At 37.8% G+C, this 20,964-nt stretch overlaps 1 protein-coding gene across 1 annotated transcript in view; it reads left to right on the plus strand.

Annotated features, from left to right (window-relative positions):
* The first annotated feature begins 5,668 nt into the window (after positions 1–5,668).
* The window catches only part of trim71 (tripartite motif containing 71, E3 ubiquitin protein ligase), a 35,504-nt gene continuing 20,208 nt past the window's right edge, over positions 5,669–20,964 (plus strand). The window contains exon 1 of the mRNA XM_079445588.1: positions 5,669–6,833. Within this exon, the coding sequence (XP_079301714.1) occupies positions 6,114–6,833 (720 nt within the window). The 5' untranslated portion in view covers positions 5,669–6,113. The remainder of the gene's footprint in view (positions 6,834–20,964) is intronic.

Consider the following 20,964-nt stretch of genomic DNA (forward strand, 5'->3'; position numbering starts at 1 on the left):
AAAAGATGAATATGAGACAAAACTACAGAATGTCACATTTTATTATTAGCCGCTTCAACACATACATGTTTTACCAAATAAAAAGAGCAGCACTTTTAGAGTTCATCCCACTCATTGATGTGAGCATAAGTATAGAGACAGTTGAACATAAGGCAGATATAAAAGATTAAAAGCTATTGTTTAGTTGCAGATCCCTTGCACACAATCACAGCAGTGAGTCTGTAACCCATAGACATCACCAGACTCTTGGTCTCATCCTTTGAAATACTTTTCCCAGCCTTTAATGCAGCCAAATCCAATTGTTGTTTGTTTTGGGGAGTTTCTGCCTTTACTCTCCTCTTCAGCTGGTGAAATTCATGTTCATTTGGATTTAAATTTGGAGATTGACTTGGGCAATCTAAGACTTTCCATTTCTTTGCCCTTATAAATTCCTTGACTGAACTGGCAGGGTGTTTTGGGTCATTATCTTGATGCAATATGAAGCACTTCCCAATGAATCTGGTGGCATCTTCTTGAATATTGGTAGGCAAGATGGTTTTGTACCCTTCCAAATTCATTCTGCTACTGTCATCATACATTAAGTCATCAGTAAAGTTGAGAGGGCCTGTTCCAGAGACAGCCATGCATGTCCATGCCATGACAACACCTCCACCATGCTTTACAGAGGAGGCTGTATGCTTGGGATCATTTGCAGTTCCCCTTTTTTTTCTTCACATTTTTGCTTTCCCATCACTTAGATAAAGGTTCATCTTTGTCTCATCGGTCCATAAACTCAGTTCCAAAACTCTTCTGGCTCACCTTTGTGCTTTTTTGCAAACTGTAATCTTACCTTTCTATTTTTGGTGCTGATCAGAGGTTTGCATCTTGCTGTGTAGCATCTGTAATTCTGTCAAAGTCTCCTGAGGACAGTAGATTGTCAGAGCATCACCCCAGCTTTCTGGAAGTTGTTGATGATTTTACAGACAGGTCTTTTAGGGTTCATTTTCACAGCTTTTATGATTTGTCTGTCATCAACTACTGTTGTTTTCTCAGCCGATCAGGTCGTTGTTGGTTACTGGTGGTTTCCAAACTCTTGATTTCTCCATGCCCTTTGTGTTTGCTATAGCTCTAATTGACTTCCTCTTTTCTTTTAGCATCCAAATTGCTTGCTTTTCTCTCAAAGTCAGCTCCCTCATCTTTATCCTGGTTTGTGTGTGTCATCATTGAATGCAAGATTCAGAATACAGAAGTAATGGATATAACTGAGACAACACATTCCCTGCTTTTAATATCTGAAGAATTAATGCAACAGACACAGCTGATCACTTAGGGGGATGAAACTCTAAAAGTGTTGATCTTCTTAGCTGGTAAACATGTATGTGTTGAAACGGCTAATAATAAAATGTGACATTCTGTAGTTTTGTCTCATATTCATCTTTTAATCATATTTGCAAATATGTTGACTCCACAGCCAACAGAGCAATATTTTCTTTACTGTTCCAATACTTTTGGAGGGCACTGTATATCAGGCAAGAATGGGACCAAATTTAACACCAAAAATGCCCAGACGTCTTCAAACTGTTTTGAAAAGAAGAGGAGATGCTGCACCATGGTAAACATGCCCCCTGTCCCAACTATTTTGAGACCTGTAGCAGGCATCAAATTTGAAATGAGCTCATTTTGTGCATAAAATTATAAAATTTATCAGTTTAAACATTTGTTATGTTATCTATGTTCTATTATGAATAAAATATTGGCTCATGTGATTTGAAAGTCTTTTAGTTTTCATTTTATTCAAATTTAAAAAGTGTCCCAACATTTCCGGAATTCTGGTTGAATAATAAATTGTCCTTATGAATGAAACTACTTGAAAATACTTGAATATATCTACTAATCAGCCATTGTTGTTGGGGCTGTGAACGAATAATCGGTTACATAGTGTAAGTAAGTAAAGAAATAAAAGCAATAGCTATTAAATGGTGTTTCTGTGCCAAATTGCATTGGGCCCTATGTTTTGTTAATGTATCTCAAATGAAATTGTTTAGGTTACACTATGAACTAAAAGATCATATTTGCTCTCCTGATCCACTGTCAGACCATAAAAAATTATATCCATTCATACATGTAAGACTGATCAAACAGGCATGTTTTCTCATGTTGAATGTTGTTATGAGAGCATAATCATACTGTTTTTATTTACTCTTATCTCGTGAAAAATGCTCTTGTTCAGATAAAACTTGAATAACAAGCAGGTTTGGGGTCTAATTAAAAGCTGCTTTAGTATACAACTCAAAGCCCAATGTGCTTTATGGCTTTATAACACTATGCAGATGTGTCATTTAAGATTATGCTTGACATGTTCATATACAACCACATCCCATTTTCTAAGGGTAATAAATGGGTCAGCCACAGGAATTCTGACAGACATTCTTCATTTCCTTCATTAGTGAACTTTAAGAAACCCCATCATCAGAATACCAGAGGAACACTAAAGAGAAGGAGAGAACACAAATATCTTCTCTGAAGAATCAAACCAACACAAACCAAGGTGCTACTGCTATAAGTCAAATTTGACAATTAACTTTAGAACTATTAATGCGAAATAATTATCATTTTGCATCATGTATATTCCACATTTTTACTAAAGAACATATTCACAGCATCTTTTTTTATATATATGTGAACCTGGACAACAAAACCAGTCTTAAGTGTCATTTTTTTAAAACTGAGATGTATACACCATCTGAAAGTTGAATAAATAAGCTTCCCATTGATGCATGGTTTGTTACGATCAGACAATATTTGGCTGAGATACAACTATTTTTGAAAATCTATATTTAAAATATAGATTTAAAATGAGATATAACTATATTTGAAAATCTGGAATCTGATATTGAGAAAATGGCCTTTAAATTTGTCCAAATGAAGTTCTTAGCAATGCTAATGAGTTTATAACCTGTAAATTCAGTAGTTTCAGTAGTTTTCTCGATTCACCTGTTCCAGTCACATGACTTTTTCTCTAACCATTTACCATATTTATGACCAAGAAAAATGCTAATCGTTAGGTTTGATCCACACCAGGTCCCAAAATACGTTTTAACAGATCTCAAGTTAGAATTGTGCCTTGAATGTAACATAAATGGACTTAAATATTAAACCCACAATCCATGAAAGGCATAAAGCACAGATTCTTGTTGGATAATATATAGCCTATCGGTAAAAAGTTTGGAATACCAAATCAGCATATTAAAATGATTTCTGATTGAAACTAAAGACTGGAATAATGGCTGCTGAAAATCCTGCTTTGCCATCACAGGAATAAATGACTTTTTAAAATACATTACAATTTGAAAACAATTATTTTAAATTGTGATACTATTTTACAACATTATTGTTTTTACTGTAATGCGGCCTTTGTGAGCGGGAGACTTCTTTCAAAAAAATTCAATCTTCATTATTACAAATTTTGACTCTAACTCTGACCCTAAAATGTCAGTTAATGTTAGACAGGTAGGATCTGTTTTGTAAGGTTCTTGTGGTTTTGTATTTAGTGACATTACTTTGTTCTACAGATGACTGGATGAGTGGAAAAGTCAAATGAATGAAATAGAAGAATATATGCAATGATATATATATATTTTTCTGCCAATATTCCATGTATATTCAGCAGTGTGTATTTCATGGCAATTAAAGTGAAAGCTATCTCAAAGATGTTCACAAGATATAAGCAGAGACTAATTATCAGTTCAGCAGTGATACAACAGGGTATGACAGGGCAAGACTCTTTGTTCAGTAAGTGGATATAAATGTAATCCTGTGATTAAGACGGGCCTGCAGGAAACCCCTGCTGATAACCAATCTATCAATTGCATTGTTGAGGTTTAAGCACACAAAGCCAAAAAATGGACAATCACATACAGAGAGCTTCCTTGGGCCACATACCAGCTAACAAAAATACGGCTCATAATGGTTTGCTAATGTTCCCATAAAGTTGTAAAAACTGTTTGTTTAAAAAAAAAAAAATGTTTTTAAAAAGTTCTGATGTTCCCTGATAGCTAGGAACAGATTAATAGGAGTTTAATAAAAATCATTCATTACATGTTGATTAGGAGTGACAGTTAAAAGGGCTAGCTACTTCCTGGGTTTGAGAAAGAATCAGCGCTTCATTACACAGATCCACACTTGCACGTACGCACAACCCTTGTCTAGATTGCCTGTGGCCATTTCCACCATGTGACATGACCCTTCCTTGCGTTGCTTGGTTTTACTGAGCCTCTGCCCTCACCCAACCCCCCGTTCTGGCTTTTTCCTCATGTAGATCAATGGAATGTCCTTGGGATGGCCAGAGCTCTGCAGCTGACTGTGGGCAGCCTCCACTACCCCTAATCCCAGCCATAATAATGGGGTCAAAGGGTCCCTCCCAAAGCCCTGTCTTTCAGCTTGGCATCCCACTGCTTTATTGGGCAACCTGCATCTGGAGCCTAAGCCCCACCGAGAAGCTTCCTCCCTTGTCACAAGAGCCACCCCAGCACCCCATCCTAAGTGCCCATAAACGTGCACAAAAGCCAGTCCTACATGTGGTAGCTATCTATTACAGGAGGAGCCTTCAGGAGGGGTAGTATTGATTACAAAAAGGTTGAGATTGATTTCATAGGTTCAGGTGTGGCGGAAAATTAGCATGTACTGTTGAAAGATGATGGGTGGGAGAATTAATGAGAAATAATGGTATACAAAGGGACGTTCGTGTCCTAGAACATGTTTAGCAACCTTTTTTTGTCTTGCGTACACCCACGGCCCCATCAATAATGCTCAATCATCCCTTCACTGACACCAAACCAGATTAGTATTCCTTTTAAAGAACATTATGCTGCTCTGTATCATTTCGTGTGTTCAAGTATATTTTTCCTCAAAAAGGAGCTGAACAATCATGGGATTAATCAAGATACTTTATTTAAATTTAATGGCAGCCCTAGTATTGAATTGTAATTCCTGTTGGAAATCTAATCAATTAATAAACACACACACACAAAAATAAATAAAATAAATAATAATAATAATAAATGGAAAATTATGATAGTAATTTTATAATTCACAAAATAAATAATAAAAAAGAATAATTTAAATATGGAAAAATAAAATAAATTTGTAATGTAATGGATTATGTCACTGTAATTTAGATGTTGTCATGTAATTTAGAATCAATAACAGACTACAATGTGTAAGTAATCTACCCAGCTCTGTATATTTATGCTGAATATGTATTTCTTTAAAGTGAATGCCCTGCCCAAGCCCCGCCCCCTCTATGACAAGCCCCGCCCCTCTAGAGTATTCTCAGGCGGAAGTAGCCTCTAGGCTTTTTTTTTTTTTTTAGTATGGACGCGTTCGCTTGATTATCACGCGCGGTAGAATTGTAGTCCGCGCGAGCGTCATTGCCAGTGAAAATGAATGCGGATTGAAGAGGCGCGCGGGGAGAGCGTTTGTTTTGCGCTGTAAACGCGAGACGAATATGGGCAGCTGAAACGAATGGTTGAATGGTTACTTTATACCCCTCGCCAAAGTGTTACTGTAACCGGACTGAGGGAAGTTAAAGGGGCTTTTCAGCCTCCCCAAAGTAACAGGGTCTTGAGGGGCGCTGCGTGCTAACGAGCTACATGGACATACTTTGAATTATTTAATTGCGGCTCGCGCAAGCGCGTATTGAGAATAATGACGCGCAGATGGTAGACTAAAGCGCGTTCATGGAAAACGGACATATGTGCGTTTGGGAAGGAACAAACTGACACCGTCTCGAGCGCGTTTGGCCCCTCTCGTCATGCGGCGGTGGGGGAGGATCGGAGCAGGGACCTCGCAGCGGATTTCATGTTTCGCAACAATGTTAATGCCCCATAGCGAGGGATTATAAGGCCTCAAAATGACAATTGGTTTCCAAACTTGAACTCGAGAAGTTGCATGAAGTTTTTTCAGCGAATTTCTATCGATAATAACAAAAAGCAGAGAGCCCAACTCAATCTGAACTCATTAAACGTGAATGCATAGCTATATCAAGTATCGTTGAATGCAGCATGCCGAGTCTATGATCTGCATTATTTGCTCTAATTGATCAGGGAAGCTTTTGTGTATCTTAACGCGTCTTTATGTGCGAAGTTATTTTGTGGTCCTCTGCGCAAATGGCGTCTTTCCCAGACTCCGACCTGCAAACATGTCCGCTGTGCAAGGAGCTGTGCGGCTGCTCTGCTCCGATCTCCTCCAATTCATCTACCTCCTCCTCGTCCTCCCAGACCTCCAGCTCCTCATCTACCTCATCCACCAGGAGGCTGCACGTCTTGCCCTGTTTGCACACCTTTTGCAGGCAATGCCTGGAGGGCCACAGGATCCCAGGTGACCCCCTGAAGCTCAGATGCCCCACATGCGACCAAAAAGTGTCTCTGTCGGAATCGGGCGTGGACGCGCTGCCTTCCTCCAACTTTATCTTCAGCAACCTGCTGGATGTGGTGGTCTCTGCTGAGGAACAGGGCAAGAACGGTCGGCCTTCATCGGTGGTCCATCACGGTGGTCTTCTGAGACCCCAGCACCTCTCAAACCCTCAGTGCAGCTCTTGTGATGAGGGTAACCCCGCTACCTCCCACTGCCTGGACTGCCAGGAGTACCTGTGCGATAACTGCGTCAGGGCCCACCAGAGAGTCCGACTCACCAAAGACCACTTCATCGAGGGGCTGATGGAGAGTTTACACCTGGCCAACCGCACCAACAACTCCAACACCCCGATCAACATCCCCCAGTCCTTCCACAACAGCTTCTCCATGCTGAATGTTTTCCAGGAGAGGATGGACTTCTGCCAGCAGCATGATAACGCGGTGAGTTTTGTCTCCAGAGGTTCATTATATTTGTTTAGTGCATGTTTTTTGTCTAGTGGTTAAATCTGAGCTGGCTGCTGAAAGGTTGTAGGTTCGAACCTCAAGACCATTACTGTTGTGTCCACACATTCACTACAACTGTAATAAGCTACAGTACTGAAATAATTACTATAAAAGCATCTCTTAAATACTAGCCTCGTTTACAGTCATACCTATAAAGTTGTCATAAATGCAAAACTTCATAGTCAGGGATGTATTCATGATTTAGGGGACCATATCTAGTGTTTTCTCAGGTAACCTAAAATGTACATCATTTAGTTACATCAAGGGTCAAAAAAGTGTGTAACTTTTAACTTTAATATGCTATTTATATTTGATTTGACCCTTGATGTAACTAAATGATGTACATTTTAGGTTACCTGAGAAAACAGTTTTACTGAACAATACACTGCAGTTCAAAAGTTTGGATCAATAAAGTTTTTTAAAGAGGTTTCTTATGCTCATCAAGACTGTATCTATTTGATAAAAAAATACTGAATATTATTTCACAATGTTATTGTGAAATATTATTGCATTTTAAAATAAATGTTTTCTATTTTAATATACTTTAAAATGTAATTAATTCCTGTGAAGCAAAGCAGTATTTTCAGAGTCACATGATCCTTTAGAAGTCATTCTAATATGCTGATTTTTAACCAATGTTGGAAACAGTTGTACTGCTTTTTTATATATATATATATATATATATATACATACTGTATTTTTTGGGACCTGTGATATTAAAAAAAAAAAAAAAAAGTTAAGTGTTTAGTCAAAATAGAGATTTTGTTACAATGTGAACTATTAAAAATTTTGGGGTCAGAATTTTTTTTCTTTTTAAAAAATACTTTTAAAAAGTTTAAAGAAAGTTAAATAAACTTTATTCAGCAAGTATGTTAAATTGATAAAATTGATGGTAAAGACTTCTATTGTTAGAAAATATTTCTATTTTGAATAAATGCTTTTCTTTTAAACTTTTTATTAATCAAAGAAAAAAGAAACACTGGTTCCAAATAAATATGAAGCAGCACAACAGTTTCAACACTGATAATAAATCAGCATATTAGGATGATTTCTGAAGGATCATGGGACACTGAAGACTGGAGTAATGATGCTGAAAATTCAGCTTTGATCACAGGAATAAATACTATTTTAAAGTATACGTATTAAAATAGGAAACCAATATTAGAAATTGCAATAATATTTCACTATATCACAGTTTCTGTATTTTTGAAATGAATACAGCCTTGATGAGCAAGAGACTCAAAGTCAAAAACCTGATAAATAATTGACCTTGTTTTTGAGTCTATAATATAGGCCTAAAGTAATATTTTATCAAAAACTACACTGTAAAAAAAAAAAAGTTGAGCCAGCTTAAAATTTTAAGGCAACCAGCTTCAGCAGATGTTTTTTAGTTTTCTCAACTTCTTGTTCTAAGTTTATACAACAAAAAGTTGAGAATCTCCTACAAATATAAGTTGAGAACTCAAAAATCTGCTGAAGCTGGTTGCCTTAATTTTAAGTTGGCTCAACTTTTCTTTTCTTTCTTTTACAGTGTATTTAAACTGATAGAATAGAATAGAATACAAACTGAAGCAAAACTTAAGCTGAGGTCTGTAAGTTAAATATAAAAGAGAGTGAACATATGAATTCTTCTATAGCTGTCTAAACATCATGATGAAGTACAGTTTGTACAATACTCTTGTGTGTGACTGAACATGTTTCAGAGTTTTGTTACCGTTCTTTGCCCATCCTCCACTATTTCCAGCTCTTAATCAAGCCACTCTTCTTTAATACATGAGGACGTTTTATTTCGCATGTCATTGCGTTTGTGTCGTCTCTCATGTTGAGTGCACCGCAACCATTGAAGTATTCAGTTTCTACAGGAGCATATCGTTCTTTCTATGAAACCTGTAAACCGCATTCACCGGCTCTAACTCTGTCGTGACATCAGCTCTATAGTGGTTTGCCCGAGCATTGCTATTATTTCCTTTTATTAGCGGCATTCAATCAAATGGCTTCCCAACTCATTTTTGTGTGCGCGAGCCGCGAGGAACATTATTTCTTCTGCGCAGCCGCTGTGGAAGAAGAGCGCGGTCGCGCACGCTCAGCTTAGAGGGAACATTGCGTGAGAGCCCTGTATTTAAGGTAGCCCGTCTGGCAGGGCAGTGATGCATTTTGGTAGCCCGACTGGAAAACGCAATAGCCCTGGGACATCGGGCTAGCGATTTTGCGAGCCCTGAATCATTTATGAATGGACGAATGGAAAACCCATATTGGTCGACCACTACTCTGGGCAGATATATCATATTTAATTTCTGTATTGGGTACTAGTCAGTTTTGGGGTGCTATAATGTATTATAGAGATCTGCTAATGTAGCTAAAGAATCCCAGTATGCATGTGCATTTCATTTAATTGTAGTTTTTAAATCTCATAATTTCTGCTTTTTTCAGTCTGTAATAAATAATCATTTGGTAAATAACAAAAATATTATGTATTTAAAATGTTATGAACAAGTTTTTAAATGATTAATTTAAATTATTAGTTTGTTTGTTTTTATGATTTTTATGCTCTAAATGATCTCAGATTTATGAGTAGGGTTTAGGCTCTTAAACAATGTTTTGTATATTTATAGTGAATAGATGTATCAGATGCAAACCATGAGACTGAAGTATTGAAAACCATGAGTGTACTGAAGTATGCAATTGTGAATATAGCTCCAAACATTGATCATCTCTATTTATGCATCACTTCAAATGGTTCATATCTGTTTTTGATAAGTGCTTGCGTCATTTCAAGAATTCCTGACGGTTCATCTTTTTGAGGGTTAACAGGCCTTTTTCCTGTTATTTTCCTGTTGGTAGTTAGTCTCTCAGACTTTGATCTCACTGTCTTGATGCTTATATACATATATTTTTTACCACTTTTATGGATTCCAATGCAATATGCGGGCAGCTGCGTATAGCTTCAGGCGTCCATATGTTTTCTAGATTGATGTGAGAACTCTCTGCTGTTTTAGAAGTTGTTGTTTTTTTTTCTCCAGGTCTTTATCTGGGACGTGGTGTTCTCTGTTTGACCAATGTTGTTGCCCAGTGCTGCATGAACGTCACAGACCTATAGTTACAATCTGATTGCATTTTTACCTGTGGCCTTTGCACTGTTTCATGTAGCCCGATTGTTGAGCTAGTCGAGTCCTAGTGCCGTCAACGATAATTCACTGAGAAACACTTATGGGAAGTCTGTAGTAACCTAAAATGGCTTTTTCACAGATTTAATTTAGCTAATATTAATAAAGGCATTTTCAATAAAGGTAGGCTATATAGTGATGTGTAAAACATGTTAGATACTAAAGACCTGTTTTGTTAAGTGATATTTACATTATTAAAACTATATACATGGAAAAGAATACACATGACTCTATACACATGACTAATAATGTATGAATGTTATGTGTTGTGGGGACCCCGGGAAGACTAGCAATGCTTGAGAGCATAATGGGGATCCAAATAAATAAATAAATTAATACATATTATTATTATTATTATTATTATTAAATATGCCATGTTTCTCATTGGACATATTTCATATGGTCTATCTTTTTATTTTCTTTGTTTTTTCTGCAAAATAAACCTCCATAAATTCCTCAGATATTTGCACATTTTGTCCATATGCAGGGAGTTTTTAATAGTACATTGGGCGTGTTGATTTCTGAATGCAGAAGGTGTCGTCATGCTAGTGGTATCAGCTGTGCGCTGTGAGGGCTCATCCTGCATACCTCACACATAGTCCACAATGCACTGCACTGGAGCAGCCAGAAACACACCACACCATCTATTAGCCTCCATACTGGCATGCACACAAGAGGACTCCGGTTTCATCGAGCCCTCGTGTTTTTCAGAGCTACTGTCGTTAACAGCATAGCTTATGCTTGTTCCACTGACATTATAAACAAATTAACCTGTGATTTAATGCCTAACTGGTGACTAATAAGATGACATAATTAATTGTTATATTAGTAGCCTGCTGACTGAGCATTAAGTGAGCTCAGTGAATAAGGCCATAATTTCCAGAAATATATTCTTCTAGGATAAATTATTGAACTGTACATTTTAGCTTTAAGCTATAGATTTATGTGTCATGTTGTTGGCTTCATAGATGCGTAGGTTCTGTGTTTTATGGAAGAGCAATGAAGAGCGTGTGTGTGTGGTGGCTAAATATAAAATGATTTCTATAGAGTGGAGTTGAACCTCAGTAGGGGGGAAACAGGAAGCTCTTGCTTGGTGGCTGTGTCTGTGGAATGCTCTGACATCAGTTCCCAGAAGCCACCTGGGAGTCCAGTGGGATTCTCAATCATTGTCTACATCTCTATCTGCTTGGGTTGGTTTGGTTGGAGTGAACTGATCTGGCCATTAGATGCTTTTTACATTCCTGTTTCTCTGTGTGTGTGTTTGAGGTAAATAAATCCTTCTGGTGAAAGGTCAAACAGTAGTAACATCCAGCCCCAAGCGATTGAGTTTATATTTAACAGCGCTTTCAGTGTTCATGACATCTACTCTTTTGCTTAAACCCATTTAAACAATGAAATAGAAAAGCTTTTTTTTTTAATTGCAAGTCTGCTGATGTTAAACATTTTGTTCATAAGCCTGAACACATTGAAACCTAACCTACAATCTTCATGTTCTCCTCTTTAATTAATGGAAGGACTAATGGTGTCCATCTCTTTGTTTGAAAGTAATTGCCTTTGCATTATTCATGCACTGTCCACAGTTTGCACTATCGACTCCTTTTGTTGCATAAAGGACTGGTCTATTAGGCTGCATTTACACTGCAAGCCTAATGCCCAGATGCTATAGTCCCATATAGTTCTTTTTTTTTGTCTCATCCGTTTACATTCAAGACATTAATGACTCTGAATGAATGTGTTTACATCAATAAGGTCTCATATATGGAAAAACCGTCTGCATTTTCATTCGTCTCAGATTAAAAATGGAGAATTCTTACCACCCAATTTGGCTACTAAATGAAGCAACCAACTAGCTAAAACCTAAATATCGAAAATTACCCAGATTATCAAAATCACTGTATTAGTCATTATTAAATCTAGCTGTAATATCCAAATATAGCTCACTCTGAAGTAAGTGTTTAAAGGTAAACACGTTAAATTTCATAGACATTAAATGTGTTTTATGGCTTCAGTCGCATATCGGAAGTGAAGCAAGCATCACACCCTGGACATCTCACAGGTATCGTTTAAGATGGCAGTCTACAAACTCAGAATCTAATCAGTGGTATACAGGCAAAATTTCACTTCAAGAATGAAGTTGCATCAATGAGTTTAAAAAATGTTTTAATGAAAAAGTTAATGTCAGTATGTGCAAATACTTGTCCCAGATAGTTGTTAATGTTAAATGAATGCAATACTATATCAGTGGCAAAAAATACTTTGTAATCATAGTTGGGTGTCACCGATAGATGCAGAGTAGCGCTGCCGGTGTGCAAGCTTTTTCATGGTAGTTATTGTTTTGACTTCCCTCATTAACATTTTGTGGTGCCTAGGCAGAAATTTAGGCATGATGAATGGTGGACTGGAATTTAGTTTGGCATGGCTTACAAACTAACTTAAATCATTGGATATTCAGAATAGTAGTTTGTGCCATATGTTTACTGCCTGCTCATGGGTAGTAGTGAATCATGGGAAAGCATAATATCTAAAAGCTTGTTGTCTTCTTTTGCTTAAGGCAGTGGGTTAGGGGTCATCCCAAACCGCCAGAATGGATTATATGTGGGATTAGTTGGGTCAACGAAGTACCATAGTGACCAACCCCTACCCCGCTCTCTCTTGTGAACTATCCATCATTTTTGTGACACGAATGCAAATTCCTTTCTCTTTTAGTTTAGTTCCCAAAACTGAGTTGCTGGAGCCAAGGATGGAGGGATTCGTTGGTTGGACATCATCATCCTTTCTTTTGACCCATGCTAAGAGCTGATCCATGATCAAAATATTGAAATCAAAAGTCTGATTTTTGTGTAAAACTAAATTGTCTCGTGCTGAGCAACACACACATTATGCAAACAAAATTATGTCCAGTAACTGCAAATCAGTATTTGCCAATTCCCAGAATGTTTTTTTTAATGTAAGAGATTTAATTCATTATGGAGGTGTGTCAATCAAGGGACAGGTTATTACAACTAACAGGTTTCAACCATCTTTTCTTTTGTTAGCTGTAATACACTTCCATTCAAACGTCTGGGGCTAGTAATTTATTTATTTATTTTCTCCAGAAAATGAAATTAACACAAATTAAAGCAAGTATACATTCAGATCTTACAAATAAATAAATGCTGTTCTTTTAAAATGATCAAAGAATCCTTAATAAAAATGTTAATCAGCACAACATGGATCATTATAACGCCCAATGTCTGAAGCTTGGTGCTGACGCAACAGTCATAGTGACAACAGCCAATCACATTACTTTTCTGGTGTTGCATGAACAGGATTGGCGAGCGTCTGCACTAGGGTATTTGCATAAGGCGATCTGATTGGCTGACGCCTACATTGGCGCTTAAAGTTGAAACGTTTTCAACTTCTGCCGCAAGCAACGCCAGTGAAGCGACGTGACGGACCCACAATTCAGTTCAGCAACGCTTGACATCACTCCATTCAAAGTAAACGAGAGGCGTTGATGCCGACGCCCCGTGTGAATGACACTGAAGCGCAAGACACTGAAGACTCTTAAAGGCTGCTAAAATGACTTTTTTGATAAATTACATTTTAAAATAAAACCTAAAATTTATTTTAAATTGTAATATTTCACTATATACAATATTTAGACTTTTTGAAAAACAGTAACAAAAATTCTTCCACATATTCCACAGTGTATGTCAGCCTTTTTAATATACTTTTTTTATTTATTTTTTGCTGCATTTCAAATGTCTTAAATGCATGACCTAGAGAAAAGTGTATTCATATGTTCCTCATATGCTAAACAATTATTAAAATTTATGACAAGAGGAATGGGAAAACCGAACAAATTGTCAGTTTTTACTAGGGATGCACCGAATCCAGGATTCGGATTCGGCCGAATCCTGGGCTTTTTGACGGGGTTCGGTTTCGGCCGAACCTTAGATTTATTTTCCACCGAAACCGAACCCTAGACTTGCGCTACGACGTCACACGGCCGTTGATTACGTGAAGGTGTTTACATAGGACCCGTTCGAATGTAGTAGGCTGTAAGAATCTGAAAATGGAACTCGTAAGCAAAAAAAGTTTTGTTTGGCAGTATACTTTCAACCAGAAGAAGGCGATTCAAGTCGAGCTTTATGTTCAATTTGCAATGCCAATTTGTCTCGTGGTGGCAAGTAGAGCCCTGCGCGGGACTGTTTTCTTCATCCCGCGCCCGCCGAATTTCTGACCATTACCGCCCGCTCCCGCAACGTGTGTTACACTCCCGCCCACTCCCGCAATATGTTTGTCCACTCCCGCCCGCACCCGCAAAACTCTGAGAATTTATTCCCGCACGATAATAGAGATGCATTGATTTTGTGTCTTCTCCCGTCCCGCAGGAAAAAAAAAACGTATTGTATTGCTATTATTAAAGAGATTCATGTTTGTTCCTTTCCCTGACCTGCATGTATTCTGACGCACTGGTAGGGAAGATGAATATAGCCTGGGCTATCGGGGACATCTAAAACGCTTAGGCTACCGCGCGTTTCTTTAGACTTCAAGTACTTTGATTTTGTTGACAATGACATCATGTCGCTAGGTTAGCCGCCCATTCCCGCCCGCAGCAAAGTTCAAACCGCCCGCTCCCGCGAGATTTGCGTTGGGTCCCAATCCCAATGCAGCCCTCTTGGCAAGGACCCTAAGCAGTACACAACATCGCCGATGTTAAGTAGGATGCGAGTAGGATTCGGTATTCGGTTTCGGATTCGGCCGAATCTTAAACAGTGGATTCGGTATTCGGCCGAACCCCAAAAATCTGGATTCGGTGCATCCCTAGTTTTTACGCAAATTATGACTCCCTCAGCTATGACCAAAATCCAATGATTTTCAGAAAGGCCCAAGTAAAACATCAATGTTTTATTGATCTAATTCAACATTTTTATTACTGACAGTTGTCTTGGTGTCTTGAGAACTTTTCATGGCTCGTATCTGGATTTAGCAGGGGGCTTCATGAACGCAGGCCAGAAGAGCTGTTCAGCATGCATTTTACAGCCCTGTCTCAGGAACTCCATTACCCTGTGACTCTTTGTTTTTAACAATTTTCATGTGCGCTCATTTCAGTGCTTCGATATGGAATCTGGTGGTCCACACTTAAAACAAACTGAACTCTCAAGAAGCAAGACGTAAGCCATATGGAGGAGAGAGTCTTTCAGGGGATAAGAGGAGTTTGCAGAGAGGGTTTTCCTCAGATTGAGGCGACGTCCGAGAGGAATGTGAACTTGTCAGCACATTATGTGGCAGATCCCTCACTGATATGATGTCTAGCCATCTATAAGACTCCCTCCAAATATTTCCCCATATGTGGTCAAAAACAGACATTTCACATTTTTTAACTTTACAGTTTTATGAAGAGCATCTTAAACAAAAAGAGCTTTAAATATGATTTTAACATGGCCTGCTATGTTCCATCCTCCCCCAAGCCCTATTTGAAAAGTGTTTTAAAAGTGTGTCTGGCCAGAGGCTCTGCCCGAGCTCTAAAGCAGGATGCAGTGAAAGCGCAACATATGTCTAAGCATTTAATGCTGTTAGAGGAAGAAAGACAGATGTAGCCAGTCAGGATGGAGAAAGGGAGTGCACTCAGTAGGACTCGCAGTGGAAACTTGTAGTAATTCCAAAGCAAATTTTACCAGACATCCCACGTCTCCGTCTATACTTGCTTTATTTCAAGGCTCAAACAGCAAGATTTTATTAAGAGTTATGTAGGACACCATTTGTCACAAATGGAAGCAACAAACAGACCTTTAGCAGGGCTCGCAAAATTTCAAAATCCCTGGTAGCCCTTCGGGCAGGCACTCTTCAGATTTTGGTAGCCCGAAAATTAATTTAACTGTCTTTTAAAATGTCAATCAAAAACATTTTCAATACACAAATATCAAGGAAAGTTTTATTTTACTATTTACAAGGTATCTGCAGAATTCTTAATCTAAGACAATTTGAAAAATAATTTCTTATACCATTTAACGTATTTAAAACTGTCTAAGGCCTTAAAAACTCTTCAGTTTAGTTGTATCAAATTTAAGCACCAGTGGGAGCAATGTTCCCTCTAATTGTTTTTCTTGCTGAGCAAAACTTTTCTCTATTGGGCGGACATTTCGGGCACCTGAGCAAAAGCATTCTTTATACCAGACCTGTACAGCACGCACACAAAAAAGTGTGTAACTTTTAACTTTAATGTGCTATTTATATTTGATTTGACCCTTGATGTAACTAAATGATGTAAATTTTAGGTTACCTGAGAAAACAGTTTTACTGAACAATACACTGCAGTTCAAAAGTTTGGATCAATAAAGTTTTTTAAAGAAGTTTCTTATGCTCATCAAGGCTGTTTCTATTTGATAAAAATACTGAATATTATTTCACAATATTGTGAAATATTATTGCATTTTAAAATAAATGTTTTCTATTTTAATATACTTTAAAATGTAATTAATTCCTGTGAAGCAAAGCAGTATTTTCAGAGTCACATGATCCTTTAGAAGTCATTCTAATATGCTGATTTTCCGATATCTGGTATCCGATATCTGTGTATACATTAATTCCCACCCAAAAGGATAGTCTGTAGTGATCGCTTTACTATGCACATGGTAGACCCTCGGGTTTTAAATGGCCGTGCTATTAAAATGATTTATATAATTCACGTCGAATGGCCATTATTATTTGCCAGCATGGATGTTTTGCAGCACAAAATCTGACTGAACAGATAAAGACCGGAAAATAACGGTAATTTTAATTTATTAACTATTATTATTGACTCTATTTACAGCTGAGGTAGAATTCTTTAGTGAAATATGATATTTATTGAAATGAATTTGAATGTGAGAGAGAGAGAGAGAACAAATGCTGTTACAAATTCATAAATTTCAGTGCGAAAGGTATTGGCGTGTCATCATTTGTTCGTGATGGCATTTGTATGCAGATTTCATGCACACTGTTGCAGATGTTTGCATTTTAAAGCTTTCACTCTTAAAACCTAAACAAGTGGAAAGGCCAACAGCAACAAAGGATTGACAAAATTTGAAAAATTATATAATCCAATCACAATGCCATTTTATCTCAAATTTCTGATCCGATGCTTCAATTTTTTTATTTAGCTCATATGTGAGGTTACGTGCTAGCTGAGCTTGGCTGTTGACCCAGTCAATGCCAATGTCATGTAGTTTTGTACTAGCCCCTCTTACACAGGCACTTAAAGCTGCAATGGAAATACATATCTTCATTCAATGAAACCAAACTAAACCTCAGCCACCTGCACGGCATGTCTGTAAAAACTCATTCACGCTTCACTAAAACACTCACACATACACATGTGTGCACGCTGGAATCCAATATGCCAGGGGCCCAGCTGATTTTGTTTTTGCCCCTCACGAGCGGCCAATAAGGACATTTAAATGGGCAGACACCTCCCACAGCGGGTGGGAGGGTGGAGGGCCATGTGGTTCTGTGTGTAGAGAGAGAGAGAGAGAGAGAGAGAGAGAATTTTGTCCATGTGTGTTTTGGGAAGAGCAAAAACCTCAAAGGGGATGTGTGACTTTCCAGAACAAATTAGGAAGCAGAGGGCAGTTTAAGTTTGTCTGATGGTTACTTCATAGTGCTTAAATTAGCGTGGTCCTCTGTGGTCTTCAAACAAAGTTTTGCCCTTTACCCTTGACTTTAAACCTGCCGACGCCTGTCATTCTGATTTAGTGCTTCTGTACATAATTTATATAGAAACATTTAGAATAAAATAAAATAGGGTAAGTTTATATTTTGTGGGAAATAATAGAGGAAATGTTAGTCATATATAATATTTAGTTTTGTAAATGGATATAAATGGCATATTGTTCCTTTAAGAAAGGCATGGCAAACTAAACAGAGATGGAAGCATTCAGTGTTGCTGCTATTGCTTCAGAAAAATGGTGCGCAAATGATTTGCTGAATAACAGAGAATAGCATGGCTGTTCTCAGAACGGCTTGTGTGTGTGCTACCGGGTTACCTAACAGCAAGAAGGCTAGCCCGTGGGATTTTTGTATGGTTTGTGAATACGGGCTAGCATATACTGGTCAAACCTTATATTTAAATGATGTAAATAATACATCTGTAAATAATATTACTTATTTAAATATTTAGAGTTTAGGAGGTTTAGAAGGTACTGAACCCTGCTCGTATTTCAGCAATGGATTGGTACAAATTTATTGTGAGCTCTTATGTAGTGCCAGTAAGCAGTCACTGGTTTTAAATTGAAAATGCAGTATTAGAAAACTATTGATTTTGTAGCATATGTTTTTCTTTAGTATGTGATGGTCGTTCTGTTAAACAGGTCCAGCATAGATAAACATCCCTCTACTACAGCCTCTCTTTATAATGATGAAGAACTAAGGAAAGATGAATTTAATTGCTTTCAAACATGTTTGCTACCTAAAAATACTCATGTCACCCATGTCATAAGGGTGTAAATCCATTATCAATCCATTATTATGATACTTTGGCCATGATCTGATACGTAGTCTTTTCTCTTGTGATACATGAACATGTATTGATACTGGTATTGTATATAGTATTGATATGCACAGCAATAAATAAGTCTTTTATTATACTGCATTAATGTGGCATCTTAGAAGCGCATGTTTTAGATAAAGCTTGCCATAATGCCATAAAGTGAACACACATGCTCGCCTAAATGTGGTCGAGATGTGAATCTGTTCAGATCCTTTTACTTTGGAATCAATTTTGGCACCATTAGAATCAATGTATTTTCCAACATTGATTGTTTTTGTGCTTTATAAGGTGTGCATCACAATTACTATTGCTCATACTTATGGTTATGGATTTGATAAACCCATAATCATAAGTGTTATGCTTCAGCACATTCTTCATCTTGCAACATTTGTTCTACAGACTTGAATCATGAATCTCTGGTGTTGTATTACAGAAGAAATTCGGACTTGTGATTTTCTCCTTGTTTGCAAGAAAATGGGTGCCAAATTAGATTGAAGAAGATACTAGAGCCGTATCTTCAGATCGGAATGTAATAATTGGAGATTTCATGGTTATTATTATTACTACCCCCTAAAGCCCAAAGTATACTTCACTTTTTATGTGTATGCGAGGGACAGCATACAGTGTGTATGATGCGCCGGTCACACATGCGCATTGTAGTTATTTAGCCGTAATCTGTTGACAACACTGTCCTGTCCTGTGCTGTTGTTTCACAGTAGAAAGCGAGCGAGAGGGTATGAAACATCTCAGCTTTGGTTTAAAAGAGTTAAAAAATTTATCGATCATAACTTAAAGGGGAAGTACAGAGCAGACCCTGGACATGGATGAAGCTTTCTAGAGTGCATGTGTCGACCTCCCGCATTCGCGCACAACATCCAATGTAGCTATATGTACTTTGGGCTTAAGGCCACCTGGTTGAAAACCACAGCTCTAGCATCATGGAGGCAAGATAGTGTCAGCTGACCAAAACTGAAGCTTTATCCAGCAGGACACCTCCAATTGTTTCTGAAAAAATTAAGTAGCTCTTCTTTACCTCCGATAGGGGAAATTTTATCTGTCCACACCTGGCTTTAAGGAAAAACTGGTGGATGCCACAGGCACGACAAGAGGCCCTCGTCCCAGAGAGAGAAGGTGGCGGGGGTGGGGAAGAGTGAAAGAAAGTTGAGTCCAGTGTAGAAGATAGTGTGCAAGATAATGGACGCTAATGCACAGGCAGGAAAAGAAGCATGTGTACTTTGTCAAAGATTTATATACCAGTGAGTTGTTACAGTGATGGCTTTAGCGTATAGGAGAGGAGGGCAACAGGAAAGCCAAGTTATCCTGTACATGTATTGCGCACTAGAGGAAAAAATGCATCAGCCACATAGCCAAAGAAAATCCCATTCCATCATGCTGTTTTCCACATCACTGGGGCCAACAGCTATCTGTCAAATGAATACACAAATGATAAATAAATAAGGCAAACTATGTGTGCAGTCCAATTTTTCCTAATTATACATATTCAGTATGCTGACCTTAACTTTTTAAAATTTAATTTGTAGGTCTGTAACAATGGCCCGGGACAGTGTATCACAGTCAAAAAAGAAACTGATACGGCTGAACAACAACAGGAAACTGCAATGACACGTCTCTGGTTTAAACCGAGACAAAGACATTTTTGTTGGTCATAACTTCTGAAGAGAAATAGTGCAGACACTGAACCCTTTCTATCAAACAGAGTAGGCCTATACTTTAAAAAAATGCTACACATACACCATGCATTTACGTTAAAAATGAATTGTACTTTGGTCTTAACAGTTACATCATAGGAATGGGATTTTACCAGGAAGAGGTAAAAATCTGCTAACAATGTCCACATAGTTCCTGTATCCACCAGCTCCTGCAAATATACAGTGCCCTCCAAAAGTATTTGAACAGTAAAGACAAAATTGCTCTGTTGGCTGTGGAGTCAAAACATTTGCAAATATGATTAAAAGATGAATATGAGACAAAACTACAGAATGTCACATTTTATTATTAGCTGTTTCAACACATACATGTTTTACCAAATAAAAAGAGCAGCACTTTTAGAGTTCATCCCACTCATTGATGTGAGCATATGTATAGAGACAGTTGAACATAAGGCAGATATAAAAGATTAAAAGCTATTGTTTAGTTGCAGATACCTTGTGCACAATCACAGCAGTGAGTCTGTGACCCATAGACATCACCAGACTCTTGGTCTCATCCTTTGAAATACTTTCCCCACCCTTTAATGCAGCCAATCCCAATTGTTGTTTGTTTTGGGGGAGTTTGTGCCTTTACTCTCCTCTTCAGCTGGTGAAATTCATGTTCAATCAGATTTAAATCTGGAGATTGACTTGGGCAATCTATGACTTTCCATTTTTTTGCC

The sequence above is a fragment of the Barbus barbus genome (genome assembly GCF_936440315.1).
Source record: "Barbus barbus genome assembly, chromosome: 21".
NCBI lineage: Eukaryota > Metazoa > Chordata > Actinopteri > Cypriniformes > Cyprinidae > Barbus > Barbus barbus.